The 24,495-nt window shown below is 39.2% G+C and overlaps 1 protein-coding gene across 1 annotated transcript; it reads left to right on the top strand.

Moving 5' to 3' along the window:
* The first annotated feature begins 4,205 nt into the window (after positions 1 to 4,205).
* Positions 4,206 to 18,121, top strand: si:ch211-156j16.1 (uncharacterized protein LOC564557 homolog). Its single transcript, XM_036579168.1, has 4 exons — positions 4,206 to 4,489; positions 13,132 to 13,590; positions 14,093 to 14,198; positions 16,176 to 18,121. The coding sequence occupies exons 1-4, from the start codon at positions 4,426 to 4,428 to the stop codon at positions 16,180 to 16,182; spliced, it is 636 nt and encodes a 211-aa protein (XP_036435061.1). The 5' UTR covers positions 4,206 to 4,425; the 3' UTR covers positions 16,183 to 18,121.
* The last annotated feature ends 6,374 nt before the right edge of the window (positions 18,122 to 24,495 follow it).

Genomic DNA, 24,495 nt, shown 5'->3' with positions numbered 1-24,495 from the left:
TGGACCCTCACAGAGCAGGTACTATTTGGGTGGTTGATCATTCTCAGCACTGCAGTAACACTGACGTGGTGGTGGTGTGTTAGTGTGTGTTGTGCTGGTACGAGTGGATCAGATACAGCAGAGCTGCTGGAGTTTTTAAACACTCACTGTCCACTCTAGACACTTCTACCTTGTCAGTCCACCTTGTAGATGTAAAGTCAGAGACGATAGCTCATCTGCTGCTGCACAGTTTGTGTTGGTCATCCTCTAGTCCTTCATCAGTGGTCACAGGGCACTGCCCACAGGACGCTGTTGGCTGGATATTTTTGGTTGGTGGACTATTCCCAGTCCAGCAGTGACACTGAGGTGTTTAAAAACTCCAGCAGTTTTGTGTGTGTGTATGTGTATACAGTAAAAACTGTGTATGATTACAAATAATCAGGAGCATTGCTGCATTGCTGGGACTTTCTGCAGAATTTTGGAGTGTTTATTTATCTAGAAGAGCATTTGTGAGGTCAGACACTGACATTGGACAAGAGGGCCTGGCTCACAATTTTCATTCCATCCCACCCAAAAGGTGTTTGATGGGGTTGAGGTCAGGGTTCTGTGTGGGCCAGTCAGGCTGTTCCACACCAAATTTACCCAGCCATGCCTTTATGGACCTTGCTTTGTGCACTGGGGCTCAGTCATGCTGGAACAGAAAAGGACCTTCCCCAAACTGAACTCAAGAATTAGGAGGGGTGTCCCAATACTTTTGTCCATATAGTGTTTATTTATATATATGTGTGTGTGCTTATAAGGATCTGCTGAATTAACTGAGTCTAGTGGAAATCTTAACATCACTAAATAAATAAAAATAAATACTAATAAACAACAAAGACAATATTTTTACGAGGTCAACTATGTAGAGCATTAACACAACACAAAGCTCATACACTTAGATACTGAGTTACCGAGAGTGTAGCTCTTAGCTGATGTCTTGGTTGGATGTGTGGATTAAGTGTTATCTCACTTGTTAACTCTTTCTCTGTCTCTTTCACACATCCAAGAGACACAAGTTTAGTTAAGTGATAATTCAGTCATGTGCAAAAGTTTGGGCGCCCCTGGTCAAATGACACGTGCTGTTGATTTTTAAAGTGAAAATAAGTTAACTTTCACATCCTCTACAGAGAACACATTCTGCACATTTAATGCAAACTGTTTGCTGAATTTAGCATATTAGGGAAAAAATAAATAACATAAAATGTGTGCAAAAGTTATGGCACATTTTACATATATATGTCGCTGCTGTCGGGGGGCAAAACATTTTTCAGTTTTGACATAATTTGAAAAGGCCTGTTTTCCTTTACATTGTGGGTAAATTTCATGATGACTGGATATATATAGTTTGTTTGCTTGTTTGTTCCCCAGTTTGTTAAACTCAACAAATTAATAGAAATTGTGCACAAAAATTGGCAGAAAGTGCCATTTTCAAGTTCTTATGTGTCATATTTACTTCAGAACTGGTGCAAGAATTTAATCAAGAGGTCTCATTTCTCCAATAATTGCCGACCAGAGTTATAAAATGGAAGAAAAGGATTTATTATTTTCACAAAGCCAAAAATTAAAAAGTAACAGAAAGAAGTTATAAATCAAAGCAGGAGATCACTGTTGTACACAGTGGTTCAAAAGCCTAGTGATGTAGCTCAGAAGGGATAATGCAAAAAAAAACAATGGGTAACATAATATTTGACTAAAATGCTGTTGGATGCTGAATTACATCACTGGTCGATAAACTGAGAACTGAAACATGCTAAAAGATAACTGGCTGCCCATAACATAATTGTGGGAGTTAAAAATCTGAATTTTATGCTTGTATACAGAATTAAATACTGACAGACAGCACAATTAGTATATTTCAAAACAACATCAGGAAACTAAAGCTAAATTTGATAGAACTATCACTGAATAATTAATAACTACTTAAAATTATTCCATATCAGTATACAAATCATATCTGAATCATATCCCTAGAATCATTATTTAATTCATTACACTTTACAGTTATAATAATTTACAACAACTTAAAAAAAAGACTAATATCCATTGATCTGATACAAACTTTCAACTAACCTCCACCTCAAACCACTTTGGACCTAAAACAATGGGATCTAACTGATGACCATGTGGCCATGAGGGACAGGGATGCAGTCTCACTTCCTGCTCTAAAATGCAGGGGTGTAGCTAAAATAATGCTCCACCTATGGACCAAAACAAGCTTTTGTATTTAAAAGTTAAACTCATGATAAATCTAAACCTTTAGCTCCACCTTAAAAGAAATCAAAAGGATCTTTAAAAATTAAAAGTACAGAATTAAGTATTATTTTCACAAGTCTGAATTTAGGGGTTAGGGATTGGGGCAGCCACTTTCCAACAGAAAGTACCCTATAAATGATGATGTTTTAATGTAGTTAGCTTACTTTCTCTTAAGGTCTGAATACTGAATTGTTTTGTAAATAATTTTTTACTGTAGGTTTAAACCAATTTGTACAATGACACATATGTATTATTTTTAAACAGAATAGTCAGAAACTACGTTTAGTTTGCGTGTGATCTAAAAAGGATCCCGTCACAAAGCCATTCTCTGCCTCCCCCTCTCCATCTGTCTGTCTGATGGATTTAAATGGTTCTGGGTGAATGAGGAAATGAGGTGATGGCCCATGAACACTTCATCTGAATAACACTAGCACTGAGCTGTGGTGTCATGCTGTGACTAATGGGCTTTTGTGTGTGTACGCGCTCCCCGTGAGACACAATAGCCATTCTCACATCTAAAAACCTTCTGGCAGCCTACAAAGATATAGACACATACTGCACAGATACACACTCATATCCTAATGGATGTTACAGCATTCCTATTCCAACATTCGCTGCTGTAAAAGAGCTTCTTCCACCAGAAAACAGCATTGCAGGGTGACAGCAAAACAATCAAAACGAAATATGGCATCTGCTGTGTACTGCCTGTGCTTTAGTGAGACTGCTACTTTCTTTTTTAATCTGTTGCTTGCAGCAGTGTTTTTGCCACACTGTGAATTATCACCTTTAGTTCTGCTTGAAAAGGTAACTTGGTTTTTCAAAAGCTACATTAAAAAACGTATTAACAGCATCTTTCGATGCCACTGCTCTGTAAGACCCACATTAATTCGCACTGTATTGGATTTAAATTTGAGGTGTATGCATATATTACAGTTCCTCTTCGGAGCTTATCTACTTGTGTACAATCTATTTGTGTAAAATGGATTCATTTCACAGCAGGTGGTCTGTAGATGGCACTGTTGTTCCTTTTATGCTGCTCTGTTACAAATCGCTCACACCAGCTCAAAAACTACACACACGCAACTCCCTGCACTTAATGACATATTCTTTTGGCAAAAGTGCTTTAACATGCAGCGTTTTGTCTGTTTACCCTGTCTCCGTTCTTGTGGTTCAGATTCTGTGCTTCAAAAACATATGATTCATTGGAAAAGGGTTCATTGCAAGAAATACCATCTTGGCAAGTGAGATCATCTTAAATGCTGAGGATTTCTACTTCTTTTCAGTCATTTTTTTTGTCTAGTAAAATTAGCTGTCAGTGGAATAAGATAAACAAGCAAAACTGTCCTGAAATTGGTTGTATAGGCTTCTATGATTCTATATTTTAGAATCAGAAATTTTCAACATATTTGAAAAATTTAAGATGATTTTACTTAACTTTATCATTTTTATCTTTGTTATTGGCTGGTTTTAAAAAGATAGAAGAAATATGGACAGTGCTTGATTAATTTAAGTTCAGATGCTAGGAGCATGTGTGTGCACAGCTTTGTGAGCTTAATAGATACTCAATTATTCTTCAAGTCCAACTTTCTTCTATCTTAAAGTCTTGTTTTTTTTTGGATTTAGCACTTTATAAGTCTTATTTCAATGAGCAGGAGAGCCTGGTCACTTTTTTACCATTGTATTGTATGTACGTTTAGCTCTGTTACCAAAAAGTATTTGTTTGTTTGTTAAAAGTTAATCTAGCTTTGCCACTTGTTAGTCAGCCCTGGTTACTCAGCTCAATGTGCTCTGAGCTAATACTGAGACAGAGAGAGAGAGAGAGAGAGAGAGAGAGAGAGAGAGAGAGAGAGAGAGAGAGATACAGAGAGAGACTCACTTACTTACTGAGTTAAGGAAGGCACAAGGGGCAGGACCACCTAACACGTGTGCCCAACCCCCCTTTTCCCTCCTCTAAACACACACACTCTGTCCCTCTCTTGAGCTTTCTTTTGCAGCGTCTCACAGAGTTGTGTGTGCTGCTGCTGGTTCGACGCCTCTCTCCGTTCTGCCGGGGTGTGAGTAGTAGACTGAACCTATTAGACCGACTCCAGCTGTGTGGAGGAGCCCCGCACTTTTGTTCCATTCACTTCCATTCAGACGACTGAAGACATCATGAAGTTTGAGCTGCTGCTGCTGTTTGCCCTGGTTGGGCCTTTCTGTGCCATCACACACGCAAGTAAGGCAATACACACACACTACACTCTTGAAATTTGAATTTGTTTTGTAATTTCACTCTTTCATCCTTCTCTCTCTCTCTCTCTCTCTCTCTCTCTGACTCTCTCTGACTCTTTCATTCATCCTGCCTGCACTCACACAGCCTTGCTTTCAGACTGCTTCTCAATGCCTCAGACTTTTATTCCACTCCAAACTTGACCTCAGTACTCAGATGGAACCTTTATTCCTTCCTCTTCTTTTTCTTCTCCTTCTCTAACGTTTTGTCTGTGAGATTTGGGAATAAGGAGCCTCTGCAGCTTTACTTTCTTCTTTTCATTCTTTTGCTCAGTCTTTTCTATTGGCTCGCTCCCCCTCCCTTTCCTAAATGGTGGGATGATGGCTTGCTCAGACCCTTAGAATGGCAGTTTCCTAATGAGGGAACTTTTTAAGTGGTTGATTTTTTTTCTTTTTTTTTCGGAACATTTTACTTTTCCCAAACTTTTTTTTCTTTATATAGTTACTTTTTAATCCATGACATAGTAACAAAAATCTCTGACTTTAAACTTGGTTGAACTGAGAAAACTATGATCTAACAGACTCTGTTATTACCTCAGGCATTAGAGCGTTCATCTCTCTCTCTTAGTTTTTGGGCCCACTTATAAGAATATGATGTAATGGTGGTATGTGTCTTGGCTCGGTTTTTACAGGAAGATTTCTCTCTCTCTGTCTCTCCAGCTCACTGGGCAGGGTTGTGTGTGCATATTAATAGAGCTGGCCCTATATTTAAGAATAGCATTTGGTGTGCAGGGAACAGGCTGGTCAGACTTCTTGTCTGGAGCAATGGGGGAAGAGAGAGAGAGAGAGAGAGAGAGAGAGAGAGAGAGAGAGAGAAAGAGAGAGAGAAAGAGACTCAAATTATGCCCATGCAGGGCGTGTACCCCTCTCTCTCTCTCTCTCTCTCACTCTCTCTCTTTGCTCTGTCCGCTCTTACATGTAGCCATCTTTGGCAGGGTATCAAACTTTCACCCCCATGGGGGCTTGTGTGTAGGCTTATGTGTTGGGGGTGAGGGGGTTATTTTTAAATTGCCACCTTTAGAGATACAATATCAAACGTCTTACAAACTCCACAAAGCCAAGACAATAAACATTTTTTTCTCATTATCATTATACTAATACAGACTAATACTAATATATTACACTGTATCACACTAATAATCTTATCAGTAATGGCTATATAGTAGGTGTGAATATACCATTGTATGCAAAATCTTGGGTGCCCGTTTGAATGACATGTTTTGTTGAAGTGGAAACAAGTTAACACACCCTTTACAGGAAGTAGCTTTAAATATGCCATTTTTCTGCACATTATACTTCACAAAGTCAATTTATTTGCTAAGCATATTGGGAAAAAAACATAGAATATAAAATGTGCTATAACTTTTGCACATGCAAGATTTTATTTATTTATTTATTTATTTTCCCCTAATCTGTTAAAATCAGCAAATAAAGAGTAATTATGAATTTAAATGAGGATGTGAACGCAACAAAACATGTCATTTAAACAGGGGCACCCAAGCTTTTGCATACAAATGTATGTGAGTGTATATAATGACTTTAAAGGAGGAGCACTGAAGTTCATTCGAAAGGAATAAATGTACCATCTCAATATGTGTGGAATTTTGTTGTTTGGACCACAGAACAGATTCCACATGAATATTTATATGCCTAGTCACAGCAATAATGACTGCTAATAACAATAATTCAGTACTGAATATGTAGCTAAATCTGTTTAGCTGTACAGTGTTTACAGATATTTGCTATAAACTATGTATTGCTGGAAGACATCAACACCTTGTCAGTCTGTTTTTGAAACCACTGGAAGCTCTTTACATTGTTTGACCATTTCATAATGAATGGACCAATAGAAAAGTTCTAGAAATACTTGGAATAAAAGCTAAATGTATCTAAGGGTTATTTATTTTTTTCTTTTTCCTTTTAGTTACCATTTCAGAAATATGAGATTTTGCTATAACAGGTATGATGACATGTAGCTTCCAAAGCACACACTGACTCTTAGGGTACTAGAGGACATTAGTGAGTGTGTGTGTGTGTGTGTGTGTGTGTGTGTGTGTGTGTGTGTGCGCGTGTGTTGCGCTAGCTGCCAAGAGCTGTTAGCTATACTGAAGGTAATGGAGTTCAGCTTGAAGACTTCCTTAGCTGTTCTGTTCTGTGCTTTACTTTCAGAAAGCAGTGCTGATGTTGATCTCTTCAGTCTAGACGAGACAGAGCTTCACTAATGCTCTCTCTCTCTCTCTCTCTCTCTCTCTCTCTCTCTCTCTCTCGCCAAGTATTTGTATTTGGCATGTACTATTCCATTCCTTCCTTCTCTCCTACTTCTACACTCTTAAAAAATATGGTTTTTCAAGGGTTCTTCAGTAAAGACAATGGTCCTATATAGAACCATGAACACTCAAAGAACCATTCACATGCTTAAAGGGTTCTTTGCATGGTGAAATGGTTCTTCAGATAACAAAATGTGTTATTTGATAAAGGGTGTCCAAACTTTTGCATACTGTATGTAATAGCCTAGACTCTTTAAATTAAAGATCTTTGCATTATGAATAGAAGAGCCACCTTTGGTTCACTGGTGGATGGTTCTTTGGAGAATCAGCTTTGTAAATGACTAGTGAATGTAAAGAGCCATTTTAAAAGGTTAAAGAACCTCCATATAATGTAAAGGTTTTAGGAATAAACACTCAAGGCCCAGTCATACTAGAGTATGTCAATGAAATTTAGTGAAACTCATATAGTATATTGGTGCAGTGAGTGATTTTGCATTGCAGACTTCTGGGACAAGTAAATTTCATGTGCGAAAATTTGCAGTGAGTTTGAGTGACATGTGAATCTGTGTCCTAAGAATGAAAGTCTTCATCAGGAGTCTGTATTACTATGTTTACTTTTGTGATTTTACTGTTTGTGGTAGGCGAGTTAGCCAACTTGCTACCTGCAGTGTTAGCTCCTTGGCTGACTGCATCTGCACACAAGTCATCCCACTGACGCCATCTTATCATCTTTATAATGTTGCTATATATTAGTGCAGCACTATAATGTCATGAGTATATAACTATCTGATAATAATTCTTGCTAACTGCACCAAAATGGAGGATTTCATTGTGTAACTAACCAGCCTTGGTCACGCCCATCCCGCAAGGCAACAACTGAAATGTCTAGTGTGACTGTGATTTTAACTGGTGTAGAACTTTATCATATGATACCCTCAGAACCTTTTTTTCACTCACACAAAAGACACAAATATCTTTCAAACATGTTTAGTAGAGAATTGAAAGTGGTTCTTCTATGGCACTGTTCAAAGAAACCTCATGTTTAGGAGTTTCAAAATTTAAGGTAGAAATGTTGGAGAATTCCATTTAAGTGAAACTGCACTGAAATGTTTCAACTGAACTTTACGCTGAGGTAACAAAGTCAGTTTTTACCGACTGATTTGATTGAATGGGAATGTGTGGCATAACTGAACATATTCCTACAATGATTTATTTTTGAGTCTATGAACAACACAACACCTTCTAAATTTTGTTTGTTTTGCTGGTAAAGGAGAGATCCTCAGTACTGAACTTGTTACTCTGTAAGTGTGTGTATATATTGCAGGTGATATGTGGGCTGTAGCTGTTGCCTGTTCTCTATCTGCACATTAAGGAGGAGTGCATGCATGTGCACAGATAAGAAGGATTTTCCATCCATTCTGTCATCCTTTCACTGCCTGCTCCACCACACGCAAGACTCTGTGTGTGTGTGTGTGTGTGTGTGTGTGTGTGTGTGTGCGTGTGTGTGAAGGGGAGTGAGTGAGGTTTTATGAGTGTGTCCCTCCCCAGCACAAAAAGCACAAAAACATTCCAGTTTCACACTCCCTCACACACACACACACACACACACACACAAACACACACACGCAAACACACACACACACTGAACTCTGATTGAAAGACAAAATTCTAAACGGCCACTCCCCCCAGCACACACAAACAATTTGCAGTGGCAGCTAATCGTGATGCTAATAGGTATGAGTGCGACTCTCTCTCTCGCTCTTCCTTTCTTTGTCTCCCTCTTTATCTCTCTCCCTCTCTCTGTTTCTCTCCCTCTCCCTCTCTCTCTCTCTCTCTCTCTCTTCCTTTCTTTGTCTTTCTCTTTATATTTCTTTTTTCCATTGTTTCTCTCTCTATCTCTTCCTCTCTATCACTCTTCCCTTTCCTTTCTTTCTCTGCCTCTTCCTTTCTCTGCCTCTGTCTAAGGATGGGTTCTCTCTCTTTCTTTCTTTCTCTCCCTTCATCTCTCTTGTTCTCCCTCTCAGTCCTTCTTTCTTTGTTTCTGTCTTTATCTATTTCTCTGCCCCCTCTCTTACTCTCTCTACTCCTTTTCTTTCTCTCTCTATGTCTTTCTATCCATGCCTTCTTTCTTTCTCTGCCTCTCTTTCTCCCTCTCTGCCCTCTTTTCTTTGTTTCTCTCTCTCTCTCTCTCTCTCTCTCTCTCTTTCACCCTCTCTCACTCTCTCTCTCTCTTTCACCCTCTCTCACTCTCTCTCTCTTCTGTCCTTCTTTTCCCTTTTATGGTGCTTTTTAGGGAAATTTGCAGGCTTGGTCATAGTTACTCATTTGTATCACAGCGTCGATTTTCAGTGACACATTCAAACGCACACATACACACACACACACCCACTCGTAATCACACACGCCCATGGGTAGATGATATCTTGTGGCTTTGGGACGTTCAGTTCTGTTAGCGGGGCAGCACTGCTGTTCCCACTCCCTGCTTGCTAAAGCTGCTGACACTACTACAGCTGCATCCTTCTTGCACTAGACTACCACTGTACAGCCACACCCACCAACTCTGAGAGAGAGAAATACAGACAGAGACAGGCAGAAAGACAGACATCTCCATTTTTGTAGCTTTTCAGGTTTTGACTTAATTTGAAAATGCTTGTTGTCCATTACATCGTGCATAAGTCTCATGATAAATGGACCAAAATGACTTGAAAAAAGTTACACTTACATTAAAAGTAAAGTGTTTTTTTCCATAAAGTTATCATTGTGGAGATACATATATATATATATATATATATATATATATATATATATATATATATATATATATATGAGAGAATGAGAAGACAGATTTACGTCACTCGTTGCCACTGCCCTGTGTGTGTGTGTGTGTAGAGGTTGTTTCATGGGAAGGAAACCATACTTAGAGATAATTGTTGGGGTCCAGAGTATAATGAGACAATTGTTAACAGAGCCCGGTAGGCAAAGAGTACTGACTGCACACACACACACACACACACACACACACACACACACACACACACACACACAATCCTCTCATCATTATTTTCACCACTACTTGCACACACAAACACACACCATGAACAAACAGGACACACAGTTCTTTTGCTCTGGGACCACCCCCTCCCATGCATGTCTGTGTGTTTTTGTACCAGTCTATTGCTAATGGTGGTTTTGACCAAATGTAGCAGCACAGCATAATCAGAGAGTGCTGCGTAGCCTGCGTGGCCCAGCAGGGATAAATATAGCACATATGCCCTCTCCGTCCCAGTGGTCCAACAGAATGAGGCCCTTCTGAATAACGGGAAAAAAGAAAGGAGTGACATCATCTTCTGCAGTATTTTCAGTCTAATGTCGGTTTTGTGCATCCAGTTGCCCACACTCTATTCTCTGGGCCTAAAAAAAGGCACATTAACTGAAAATGATCTGCAATTACAGCCCACTATCACAATCTACAGCATTCACCTGATTCAACCTTAAAGACGCACCGCTGATTTTACAAGAAGCTTAGGTGCTCTTGCTTGATATGTAAAGTCTTGAAATGTTTTGGTGTCTTAGCGAGAGGTAGAATATTAATTTTAGGACTTATTAGCATTAGCCAGGGTCTCTGTGTTAGTGAGGATCCCAAACATTAGTTTAGCACTGATACTTCCTTCCAACACTAGTCTGGAACATGCAGAAAAGCTAAAAGCTTTATGTAGCTCTAAATCAGCTTTCTCAAACCGTGGCGAGAATGTCCCAAATTCAGCGTCCTCCTTTACATAACACGGCTTGCTCTAGGTTTTTGAGGTCATTGATTATCTGGATTAGGTTTGGAATACACATCCAAACACATATCTGCAGAAAGGAAGTGGCAGGATTGGAGATACTTGTCTTAAACGCTAGTTTGGTGCGTTATCAAAGACAGTGAAATGCTAGTTTGGTTCGATAGGAAAGACTCTAAATGCTAGATCATAAGGTAAGGCCGTAAACATTAGTTTAGTGTATTAAATGTCTAAAGTATTAGCGAGGATTCTAAATGTTAGTTTGGCCTGTTTGGCCACAGTGACCAGTAGTCAGGGATGTTATTGTAAAGGGTGGCTCCCTCACTCATATGGACTCCAGCTGGCCTTCTTATGCTGACCTTGAGAGCTGCTCGGAGAACAGTTGTTTTGCTGGAGGATGCTGATGAGAGGAACACTTTCAGACGTCTCTGGTTTTAAGAGAGAGAATTTTCCCAGATGAGACAGACATATTATTTCCTCCCAAGGAACCTTACGAACCAGCTCCACCTACAGGAAGTGAGGTGGCGCGTTTGGAATGAGGGGTCACGCAGGCGGGATATGAGCTTGTCAGGGAGGGACTTAGGAGGGACGCATTGCCTTGTAGGTGTGGATAGGAGAGCATGTGTGTGTGCGTATGTGGCGTATGTGTGCTGGGCATGTGGAGGACCTCACTAGCGTTTCAAGAGACTCGAATCACGTCAGAAAATATTGACTCAACAGTCTACCACTCAAACTACAGAACCAAAACAGGAAGTCTGTAAGTTTGTGAGTGAGAGAGATAGAGGTACACACATATATAGAGACAGACAGAAACAGGACATGTTTTAAGGACATGTTTAAAAAGTTTCATTTTGTTTTAAATGCCTCAAAGTCTAAAGACATGAGTCCAGGGTCTCATTCGTCACTCTCTTAACTACTTAATTAGTTTCATAACACACAGTGAGTGACTGTGTTCACATTAGGAGGCAACAAGCAGCTAATGTGTTCGAGGCTGTTCGTGTTATGACATGGATATGTACACTGCCCAGCTTCAGACACGAAAATGTAAAAAATATCTATTATACGCGTATCCCAGGTTTGTTTAAAAATATGACAGAAGTTTTAAAGCTTCTCTTCCATTTTTTCTGTGATACTACTGGGAATAGGAACAAAAAGCTGGAACAAGACAGGAACTATGAAAGGCTGGAACTATGAAAACCTACGGTCTGCTGGATATTTATGCTACCATGTACACTACATTTACATGTTGGCATTGAAAATACCGTCATTCCGTGACTCATAGTGGTGAATACAGAAATTTAAACAATGCCATGGTGACAACGTTACTGGTGAAAATCAATAAGAGCTTTAGCCATGTTGATTCCTCATTTCAGGTTTAAAAAAAAAGTCAAGAGGACGCTCTGTGCTTTTTTACTTTTTGTTATATAATACTGGATGATCCTGGACTTCAGCAGTGAGATGTTCGGCGTTCATGGTTCCCAAGATGGTTCCCAATGGGTCTCCTATGCAGTTGATGACAAAAGTGGGGAAATATGAACTTTTGATAGAACGCTGCACTTACCACCGTGGTCTACAGAACATTGCCGTTGGCGGTGGCTGAATTTTCCATTACAATCCGGTTTGCCGTTGACCATCTACTACCATCGTGTAAGCTGGTGGTCACCAACCCTGGTCCTGGGGATCTACCTTCCTGCAGAGTCTAATTCCAGCCTCAACCTGCCACATCTGCTCCAGCTAATCACCACCTTCAGAGGTTCTGGACTGGCTCAATCAGATGCAGACTGTTAGAAAAAGAAGAGAGGCAGCATTTTAGGTGCAGGTTGAAACTAAACTCTGCAGGAAGGTAGATCTCCAGGAGCAGGGTTGGTGACCACTGTTGTAACCACACTGTCAATATTGTCACTTCTCTGTAACATGATTCATTTAGATAAAGTTGAGAATCTATTTATTGCTTGTCGCCCTGTTGTTGTGTTGCTTGTTGAGGCTACAAAATGCCTACTACCTCAGGAAATGACTGGCCAACTGTGGCTGTGTAATTGACCTATCCGCCCAGAAATGCATTCTGTTGTAGCAACTGTTGTGAGGTTAAGCAACCTTTATAGAGCACTGACCAATGTCCCATTTAACCTAATGGGACGTTGAAGCACACATGCACTTTTCACAAAATACAACATAGTTAATAGTCATACAAGTCAATTAATGCTAGTATCGGGGGAAAAACTGATGCTAGCATAGAAAAGTTGTTGCATACAGCTTGACTAGCTTTGATTAGCCACAACACCATAGTTATAACATTTTAAAGTGGGAACTCAGTGCTATGTAGTGACTCTAACCAAATGCTATATTGAATAATTAATGTATTTAGGCCAAAATGAAGCACCACAATTACTCATTAGCCTGAATGGATTTTCTGTTAAGCTTCTCCAGTATTGCAAAGACAAACATTGATCTCCAAAAAGATTAATAACAGAATAATAAGTTTGCCAGTTAATGGATTAAAATGCTTATTATTTATACTGTTTATTTGTCATCCTTGCTTTCAGGTACTCTGGTGGTGCCCACAGCAGAGGACCTGGCCAGTGTGACAGAAACTGCTGCAAAAGCTATTGATGCTACAGAGCCACCAAAGGAGCAGGACACAACAGTAGCTCCAGAGGAAGTTATCACTGAAGTATCTGTACTACCTGTTACTGAAGCTGCTGTGGTAGAAACAGAAGCACCAGTAACTGATACAGAAGCTCCAGTCGTATCCACAGCGGTAGCTGCAGAGCCAGAGGGACCTGCTGTCACAGAAGCTGCACCTGTGCCTAATGAGACAACAAGTGTGGCAGAAACAGTGGCAGCTGAAAAGACAGAGGCAGCTGTAAAGACAGAGGCAGCTGAAGAGACAGAGGCAGCTGAAGAGACAGAGGCAAAAGTAGAGGAAAACGCAACTCCAGAGGCCGAAGCAGAGTTTGGGCAAGAGACTGAAACACAGGCAGATGTGGAAGTGGAAGATTCAGGTATGAAAAAAATATGTGCATTTGTTTTCGTACATTGTCATACATGAGGTCATACATATGTCCTAGATGTATTTAAGGAATGGTTTGGCGCAAAAAATATTTTACATAATTTCTCAATTACCCCAGATGTAGTTGACCAGCTAAGACATACTTGGTGCCCAAATTTCGGTTCTTTAGTTTAGTGCTTGAGCTACAAGGATGACGTTGCTAACAAACACTGGAGGTCAATAGTCACCGTAAATACATCACCAAAACTTCTCCCAAACAACTTCTAGTTCTTCATTAATGTTGAGCAGACTCTCTGATGTGGTTTTGGACACAGTATGATTTACTGTGACCTATAAAAATCAACAAAACTTCACAGTGTAGCTGAACGCTGTAGTTAGATTTTGCACTTTCAGTTAAAATGAAACATGTAGCCTTTGGAAAATACACTTTACAAATAAACACACAGACACATAAACATGACTTACTGGATTCCAAACTTTCTCTCTCTTTATAGGCTTGAGTACAGGCCATGTGGTGGGCATTGTGATTGGTGCCCTGATAGCTGTGGTCATCATCATCGCAGTGATAGTTGTGGTGGTCAGGAGGATGGGCCAATACTCGTAAGTGCACCACAAATACCAGCTTTTTCAATATGCATGCGAAATGTGCATGATAACAGTGAATGATTTTCTATGTTGTAGGGCTGCAAAGAAACGAAAGCCTCAAAAACAAGACAGCATCATGATCTCCGTAATTTCACTATTCGTTGATTGATTGCTAATCCTTGTTCATTAGTATAATCTACTGATGGTTCTAACACAAACAAAACAACGTGACACAAATGATGTTGCAATCACTCCAGTACACTACAAGCATGTAGCGTATACAAATGCAGCACAATATTGAACGTGATCCATTATGCGTATTTAGGTTGTAATTAGAATGCTTAACTAGTATAAAGAATCAAGTCAAGTCAAGTCAAAGTTTATTTATATAGTGCTTTTTACAACAGGCGTTGTCACAAAGCAGCTTTACAAAAAAAATCCGAGTCCAAGCCCCCCTGAACAAACCAATGGCGACAGTGGAAAAGAGGAAAAACTCCCTAAGAGCAAGAGGAAGAAACCTTGAGAGGAACCAAGACTCAAAAGGGGAACCCATCCTCCTCTGGTCGACAACGGATAGCAAACAGCATTAGTATAAAATATTAGAATACAAAAAGGGGAAAAACAGGTGGAGCAATGGTTAATTAGATAGTTCGAGTTTATGCAGCAGCAGCATCAGGAGGGTCAGTTCATGCAGGTGAGGTTTGCACAGCTTTGTACAGCATGAAACTCCATGGTGTTCAAAACGGTGCAGATCAGCCAACAGAGATGGAGCTCTGATGACTCTAGCAGCTCTGGTGGCTCCCATGTGGTGACTCAGGCAGACGTCGCTCAGGATCCTGTCTTAGTTGGTGTGAACTGATCAGAATAGGACGTGTGTGACAATTCACATTGTGCCAGAGCAGTGTACTTCCAGAAACACAATAACCATTGCTCATACCAAGGAAGTGAATGCCACACACTTGTATACAAAGGATACAACAAAATGTAATGCTTTCACGCTTTCATCCAGAAACTTACACCAGCACTGTTCTTACTAGCATTTACTAGCTAGGATAATATTGTACAAGGCCAAAATAGTCAAAAGTGTCACGACCTGTAATGGAAGCCTGAGGACAAAAATAGAATGTTTATTAATAGTTGAAACAACCATGTGGAATGTTCAATCAAATAAAATGCTCTGTTTAAATACCTAAAAACGATCAACTAGAATGTTTAAATTGTTTAAACATCCAATCAAAAAGAATGTTTGGTTCAAATATTTAATTCAAGCAATCAAATAGAATATTTGGTTCAAAGTGTTCAAACAATCAAATAGAATGGTCAGTCAGATTATTCAGTTCAAATATGTACAAAAATTCAAAATCTAAATGTGTTGTAGTTATTATTAAGCACCAAACCAAAGTCATTAGTCTGTTCTGACATTCTTTTTAACCACAGAGTTTTATTACATTTCTATAACTTAAGAATAGCTCAACCAGTTTGCACTGAAATCCCAGTAATTACTGAGTAATAAGCCTTAATATGTAATACACTTGGGATTATAAGGGGTTAAATGAGCAATTTACTCTGGAGCAGCAACACAGTGTCACACAATAAATCTGTACTAACAGCGATCCAAGATTAAAGATGAAAGGTGGAGTGATAATTATAAGCAGTATTATAAATGTCTTGTTGAACTAAATGCCAATAACTTTAAAGTAATATTGCTAACAATGTAATTGTCACTAGTGCAGCTTTGTGCTGTTAACTATTTATACAATGATGAGCCATGATGCCCCTTGTATTTTTATCTCTTTTACATACTGATCCACTCTTAAGTTTTATTTTTTTGCTTTGGTGAATTCTGAGCAGGGGTTTCATGAGTCTGTTGAGGTCAGTGTGAGTGTGCGAGGGAGTGAGTGCACTGGTGGGTGGTGAGTGAGTGTGGTATTTTTGGTGCAGTGTGTCCTTGTACTAAAACCGTTTTTGTTCTCATTTTCCCGCTCTTTTTAGCCCCTGAAAAGGAAGGCAGCTAGACAGGAAGAGAAGAAGAAAAAGTTCTGGAAATTCTGAACTACTGAACAGACGTCATTTCCTGTCATTAAACAAAAAGCAAGCTAGGAGCACTCTTAACCATCCAGGACTATGGGGACGGTGTACTCACGCTCCTCCCCCTCAACCATAGAGCCATTGATACGGATGCTCTGCCCAACCCCCATCACCCCCCCCACCTACCCATGTGTACCCCCCTTCACTGCCAAAGATTGAGACAGGAAGTCAAACCGACCCTCTGTGTTCTTAGGCACAGTAATGTAAAGGAAAAGAGAGAAGAGGAATGTGAATGTGCAAACACACCTCACAGAGTCAGGGTCTGGAAAGAGGACCTAACGAACCACATTAATGAACACACAAATACCAGCAACCTTAATATCTGATGAAATATCTCTTAAAAACTGAGGAGAATTGTAGGCAAGAAATACATACATTTCTGTATTTATACTAAAAGATGGAAATCATAAAGAGTAAAAGTCTCAAATGTCGCTGTCATATCAAAACCTTGTACCATCCTTTTTTTTTTAGGTTTTTAATTTTTCCGATATGCAAAGGAAATATATGTTTTTCAAAAGATGTGTCAGGTTTGCAATAAATTTTCATACATGTTTGACTTATACGTCAATATTTAAAATGGACACCATTACATGAATTACATCTACATAGGTGCATGTATTTCAATTTATTGACATATGTGCACATATTGTCATATATTTAAATATTAAAAAATGGCACAGGTAAACATATTTGGAACATATATTTTAACACATCACATATATTGTACATATATTGCACAAATATTTTTAATATGAGTAAATATATGTGCATATATTTTTCTTCCATGTAGGTATTATTTTTTACACCATTTGAAAACACCAGCTCCCCTTTACATTGTGTGAACATTTCATAATAATGGACCAACAGAAAAGGTTCAAACTAAAATAATAGCTTGTTACATTGATGTACATTCAGGTTAAGAACATGTTGCCATTCTTGAGATCTGAGTTTTTGTTACAACAGTGACAAAACATAATCTTCATCTGCCATGATCTTCATTTTTTTATAGCATTCTGCATATCATTAGCATGCATGCACGCACATAGACGCTCTATGCACATTCTTTTCCATTCACCATGACAGGTCAACTGAAATGTCCGGCAGTAGCATGACGCATTAAAGACAGCTCATTACCAGATTCTAAACATGAGACTGTACGCTGTTATAAGCTGTCACAAGCAGACTCTGTTAGGACGTCTTACGCCTGGTCTTAGTGTGGCTTTGACTGTTGAATAAAGTTTGTTTCGTATGTAGGTGTAACTTGACATTCTAGTAGCTTTAACCGTGGCATTTAAAGCCTTAATCCGGATCTGTGAACCTTAGCAGAGGGGCTAGCACCACTGACTCTGGGACGCCCGGATATTTCCTATAAATGGCTTCTTTAATGTGAGATTGAATTGACTGTGTGGTTAACAGCCTCCCTTACCAATAGTAAATCTCATCTCATTGTGTGTTTCCCAAATTTGGATTATATTTAAAGACTTAAAAAGCTTGTAGACACCATCTCTCTCTGCCGTCTACAATATGTGGTCTGGCCATCAGATTTGTGTACTGACCTCTGGTTCACTGGACTAGAAGTGGTTCTTTTTGCTGCATTTTTTTAAGGGGTGTGTGAGTTATGCTGTGCTTGCTTTAAGAGATCAATAATACATGCACTGACTGATAAACAATGTTTAATATAAAAAGCCTTTAGACACTGCAACCAACTGCAACGATGCTTGATTTGACTTTTTTATGCTTCATAGTCCACATGCCAAGTCTTTTACTGTCTGCTTTCAACAAAAGGCATTTTATTTAATTGCAGTGTTTTTCTCCCTTTTTGGATGTTCATACTGTTTAAATAAAAAAGTGAAAAAAGAACAGTGTGAATTTCTCCAGTATTGTACAGGGCATCGGGGGGTTGTTACAGCCAACCTGAAATTAAAACTGATTTTTTTTTATCTTGTCAGCTAATACCTTGTACACCAAGGCAACTGCCTAGAAACAATTCAGTAAACGAATGGGATACCATAGCAACTGCCTAGCAACAGCTTAACAACCACCTGGGATACCATAGCCACCGCCTAGCAACACTCTAGCAACCACCTCAGATACCATAGTAACTGCCTAGCAGCACCCTAGCAACCACCTCAGATACCATAGCAACCACCTAACAACACCTTAGAAACCACCTGGAATATCATACCAACTGCCTAGCAACCACCTGGGATACCATACCAAATGCCTAGCAATACCTTAGCAACCACATTGGATACCATAGAAACCTTCTAGCAACACCCTAGCAACCACCTGGGATACTATAGCAACCACCTTGCAACACCTCAGCAATCACCTAGAATTCCACTAGCTATCAACACCCTAGCAACCATATAAAATACCATAGCAATCACCTGGCAACACCTTAGCATCCGTTCAGAAAACCCCTTAAACTGCATAATCACTCTGCATTTTCTTCAGGAAATGCACTATTCTAGTTTGCTCTTGTGAGCTCGTGTCCCTGATCATATTAAGCACAACTCCTTATATTATTTCATTTAAAAGACAAAGTTTTCTCGCAATCTTCCATCAAAGTGTAATGACTTTTGCTCACCTCTAAAACTACTGATTCTAGATTATGTCATGATGCACCAGTGGGTGGGGAAAAATAATATTGTCCAATAATATGATGTTTCACCTCTCCCTCCCACCATCCCCATCCATCATCAAGTGAAACACTCAGCTCGGAGACCCTCCCCGATATTGTATTTCACTTGAGAAAAGTCACAGAGATGAGAAGTTATGATTTCCAATTCAATTTAAAGAGGCTGAAAGTACATTTTACAATTACAAAGCCTTAAAAAAAGAATTAAATGGTGTCATGCAATGTGTATAATGTTCAGATGTGCTGCAGTGTAATCGTTTTGTGCTTGTTGCTGTACACCAGCACTGTTCTTACTAGATAACTAGCCAAGATACTGTTGTGCAAATGGATCACAACCAGTAATAGAAGCCAGAGCAAAAGAATAGACTGTTTATTCACAGTTTAAACAACCAAAGTTCAATCAAATTGAATGTTCTGTTCAAATAGTTCAAACAAGCAAACAGGATGTTTGGTTCAAACCGTTCAAACAAGCAAACATAATGTTTTGGTCAATGTTCAGAACAAATATTTAAAAAACATCAAATGGAATGTTCAGTTTCACTGGAACACTAAGGTTTATGGTTATTATTAGGCACCAAATCACAATCACTGCTCTGTTCTGAAAAATATTTGTTGATTTTGAAATTAACTGAATTATGCTGGAGGAGAAAAACAATGTCAACTCATACAAACTAGTTTGTGAGTTCAGACCACGCTTTTAGGTTGGTAGTATGAGGGGATACTGTGATGGAAGGAATGGACAGAACTCTGAGGACTTGGGCTGAAGTACAAGTTGGCTTCTGCTTGGAGTTACAAGGCCCCCACTTTTGTACAGTGGTAGGATTGAAAGATAACACTGATTAACAGGAGGGAGAAGGGTGGTGGTGGGGGATGGTGAAAACTTCATTTTGGGAAACATAAGGTAGATATAGGAATTTATATAGCATTAGATTGGAAGGGGGGAGCTATTCTAAAACTCCATTTCAAGACCAAAGATGAAGGATAAAGGGATAATTCTAAGAAGTATTTAAAATTGTTGAACTAAATGTGGATAACTTTGAGGAAGTATTGGTAATAATGCATTAAATGCACAGCTTTGTAATATTTACATATTCATCAAATTTTAATTTGACTGTGTGTGTTTTTTTGTGAAATCACTGCACTGTTGAGCTAGTATACAATAAAAGTGTGGGTTACTTTGAAGTATTTATATTTGGTGTGTCGTTGCTGCAAATATGATCTTTTAAAGTAGCATCAAAAAAGTTTACACATTTTAAGTTAACTTGAGGATGTTTGCAGACACTAATGCAATGTTTATACAAATACTAAGCAAGACTAGCAGTTATTAGACTGATTGTCAATGGCAACGTCATAACCAAGTCTTTCATTGCCGCCCTCCCTCTCTCGCTACCAACACGAGGTAGTGGTGGTCAGTTAAGTAATGTGAGGCACATAAGGCTGGCACTTGTGTGTGTGTGTGTGTGTGTGTGTGTGTTTCCATGTGGTTTTAGGCAGCAGCCCAGGTTCTCTCTCTCTAACTGTGAACAATGGGGCTCTTTTAGCATGAATCTCAGTCAGACTCTCAGCCACGGAGGGGCTACCAAAAATCCTGCACCGTTTCAAGCGGGCGGGACACTTACTTCATATGCAACCACATGTACAAGCAGATAAGAGCAGAACAGTGAGGAAAAAAGCCGATACGGAGCACAGAACAGCGACAAACTGTAACAGTGACTATCAGTCATTGATTAATACATGCAGATTAATGCACATATAAAAACACACAGATAGAGGACAGAGACGAGCTCTCCCACACTGCCATAAATTCCCTCTCCCTCGCGCTCTTGAATGCTTACTGATAAATGATGCCCTCCCTGACACCAGCTTCCTCTGCTCATGCGCAACACCCGCCTCATATGTACTATATCTGTTTGAGTGTGTGTGTTTATCAGCACTTGTGCGCCAGTGTGTTCGTGTTTGCGAGGGCAGAGCAGGGGGCTATTTCGGCCAGGCTCATGTTTACCTCAGAGCTCAGCACACTGGGAGCCTGTGAGAAACACCCTCCAACACACACACACACACACTGATGGTGTCCTTGCTATGGTGTACGGTGTATCAGCAGAAGTGGGCGGAGGGGCACATGACGGTGAGGGAGTTCAGTTACAGATTAACAGCTGAGGGTCTAGTTCTGCAGACTAACTAGACATGGTGACGGGCCAGTGAAGTATTTAGTCATGTTCATTCCATTTTTCACATATGCAGTGCATTCAGGGTCTTCAGTTTTGGTCATAGTGTTTGTACAACTCATGCATCCACCATCAGAGTTGCCAGGCTGGTGGTTCTCCTGCCAAATTGGGCTAGCTTGAAAATTGAATCTGTGGGACAAAACTATACAATTTTCATGTCTAACGGGTGGCTTTTAAACAAACTTTGGGTTGGAGATTTTTGTTGGACCTGGCAACCCTGTCTGCCAAAAACAAGGTATGACAACAAATGTTCATGTTTAAAGTTAATAAAGCAGAAAATCCAAATTTATAATCTTTGGGCATTAATATTTAATCAAATAAAAAGGCAACACCTTATATGTATATATTACATACCATATAGGTGCACCTTATAGTCCTCCAGGTACAGACTGTAATCCATCTTTTTCTCTGTACACCCTATCATCCTGTTTGTCAATGGGGAGGACCCCCACAGGACCACCACAGAGCAGGTATTATTTGGCTGGTGGATCATTCTTAGCACTGCAGTGACAGTGGTGGTGGCGTGTTAGTGTGTGTTGCGCTGGCACGAGTGGATCAGACACAGCAGTGATGCTGGAGAACAACACCACAACAACATAACTCGGGGTGTTTGGAGATGAAGATATATATATATATATATATATATATATATATATATATATATATATCCACACAGCATCTGCATGGGAAATGCTAACTTTCCTAACATTTAGCTGGCAGTAGTAGCACGCTTGAACCTAACCAAATGTCTGGCTTTAAATCATCCTGTAATGTGACAGTATTTACACACCAACATCACATATCTTTAAAACATTTATGGACTTATTTAAAATATATGTGTTATTAAGTCGTGACCATGCATAGGATCTCACTTTCACGCGTTAATAAGGCGTGGCCACTCATTATTTTTATTTATATGGGATGTCATCAGCAGGGCTCCGTACTTTTGGAACTACATGAGTAAAAAAAGAAACTGATGTATATGTGTATTTGCATACGCAGCACTTCCGTAGTCCATCTGTAACAGTGAATACATCACCCGTGATTATATTGTTGTTACATGTATAGTTAATATGTAACTACAAAGTTATTTGTGACTAAATAAAATGAGACCATTTTATCTGCTCCACCATTCTCTTGTGATAAAAAGAAACAATGTTGCCAACATGGCAGAATTCAGCTATAGTTTGTTAAGGAGATGCTACCAAAAGTGGCATGAAGCAATTTTCTGGGGTATTACCTCTCAGAGTTTGGATTAGGACGGCTATAAGATTGGTGAAGTTTTCCAAATTAAGCATGTGGGAGAGCAGTGCTGATTCTGGTGTATGCTAGCAGACAAAACAGTGTCAAGAGGGAGTGAAGAGGTGGCTATCACTGTGGCAACAAGCCTTGGGTTCATCTATGTCTGATTGGCCAGTTTTGTAGAATATTTGGAGCATGCCACTGTTTTAATGAGATTGTTATGTTATAGAGCTGTGACTGTGAGGGTTCAAGCCTTATCTGGCATGCACCAGGGCTTTCCAGTAATTTATGGAACATTAGTGTTAAATGTAAACCAATCTTCCCCTAGTAGCTCCTGTTTTCCAGGCAATTTATCTTGATCTAATTGGAAAGTCCCAGTGTAGACTTTTCCTTTATAAAGCAAGTGTTTCATTCTATTTTCGGGGGTTGTGAAAAACTTTATACTTTTGTAGTTGCTGTCTTGGTCTATATGCATTTTGGTAAAGACCTGTTTGATTTTTGGTAGCGTTCAGCCTTCCTACAACAAATGAAACTATGCCTTTGTTACTGCATGCGATAACTGTGACTTACCAAAGTTCTTATAGGAAAGTCTTTGCAACACCTCTGGGCAGCTGTTTTCAGTCAAGACCAGATTTCAATCTCTAGGAGAGACCTATAAAACTAAAAGCCACATCAATATTTCAAAAACAGATCATTTTTGTTAAATAATAAAATCTGACAAAAACATCATAAATATTTTGTACTATATGGCTCAATAGTATGGCTTTCTGCTCTAGATACTGTGCCTGCACATACTTCCACAAAGGGGGGGGGGATTCCCACTAGCTGCTTAAATAACAAGCTGACTGGCCCATTTTATTGAAGGGCGGGACTTTCCTTGTAATCAAACACCACGTTAAGTGTTAGGAGTTTTCTCCTTTGTTTACCACCCGGTGAATAATATCTCTGGACTTACATAAAAGATAAAACATGGGGGAGGAAATATGAGAATATTTATTGATGTAATGATATACTGCATCATCATTGTATACCTAAGTTTTGGCAGTATTTTTGAAAAGTAGCACAGCTTGATCTTTTTTGTGTATTTCAACTTATCAAACCTTAGAAAACAGAAAAATGTGATGCATATTATACATAGAGAAAGTGTCTTGTAGTATTGTGATATTCAATTTTTGCCAAATGGTCCACTCCTATTTAAACTCTAAATATACACACATGCACACACAAATCACACCTAGCTAATTATTTACAACCTTTTAGATAATTTTGGATAGGTGGGATAATCTTCCTATTGAAAGAGTACAAAAACAGGCCTGACAGCTGTAATGATTTCTGACTGGGGCTTAAGAGATGCCAAGATGTTTTAACACTTGGGAGTTAAGATAAGAGCAGATTTATTGCCATAGATTAGGTATTTTCTGTGCAGAGTAGTTTCTAAATTTTATGGAACCAGCATGTCTAGTTCTTAAAAAAATCACATGCTAACCACCATGTCAGACTGAATTAACACTGTGTACGATTGATGAAAAACAAGGCATATAACCAAAAGGGCTGCCTTACCTCATGGTTTCTTATATTTTCAGCCTTTCATCTGGGTTGTCAAAATATATTATAATAAGCCTCTTAAAAGCATACCTACTAGCCACATCTTCAGACAGGGTCAAGGGTGTGCAAGGGTGTCAGGAACGTCTGCAGCTATGGATATGAGTATGAGAACTAATTTAGCAAGAATTAATAAAAGAAATGTATATATATATATACAAACACATACACACACATAGGCTTACCTGTATAACGATCATAGTAAGATAAACAGTAACCGTGCGTCAAAATGTGCAGAAGTGTGTTCTCTGTGGAGAATGTGTACTTATTTTCACTTAGAAAATCAAGCAAATGCAATTTGACCAGGGGTGCCCAAACTTTTGCATATAACTGTAAATAATATCAAAGAACTTTAATGTTTAGTGTGTTCACTCTCTCTTTATAACATCTTCTGTTCTTTTTGGGAGACCTGATTTCAGTTTTTCAAAGAAATCTGCAGGGATATTTTTCCACACCTCCAAAGTTCAGTCTTCGACGTTGGTTGCATTATCTGCTTCTCACAGTCCAAATAATC

Source organism: Colossoma macropomum, unplaced genomic scaffold, assembly GCF_904425465.1.
Source record: "Colossoma macropomum unplaced genomic scaffold, Colossoma_macropomum, whole genome shotgun sequence".
Classification (NCBI taxonomy): domain Eukaryota; kingdom Metazoa; phylum Chordata; class Actinopteri; order Characiformes; family Serrasalmidae; genus Colossoma; species Colossoma macropomum.
The sequence above is the reverse complement of the archived record's forward strand: the minus strand, read 5'-3'. Positions and strand labels throughout refer to the sequence as shown.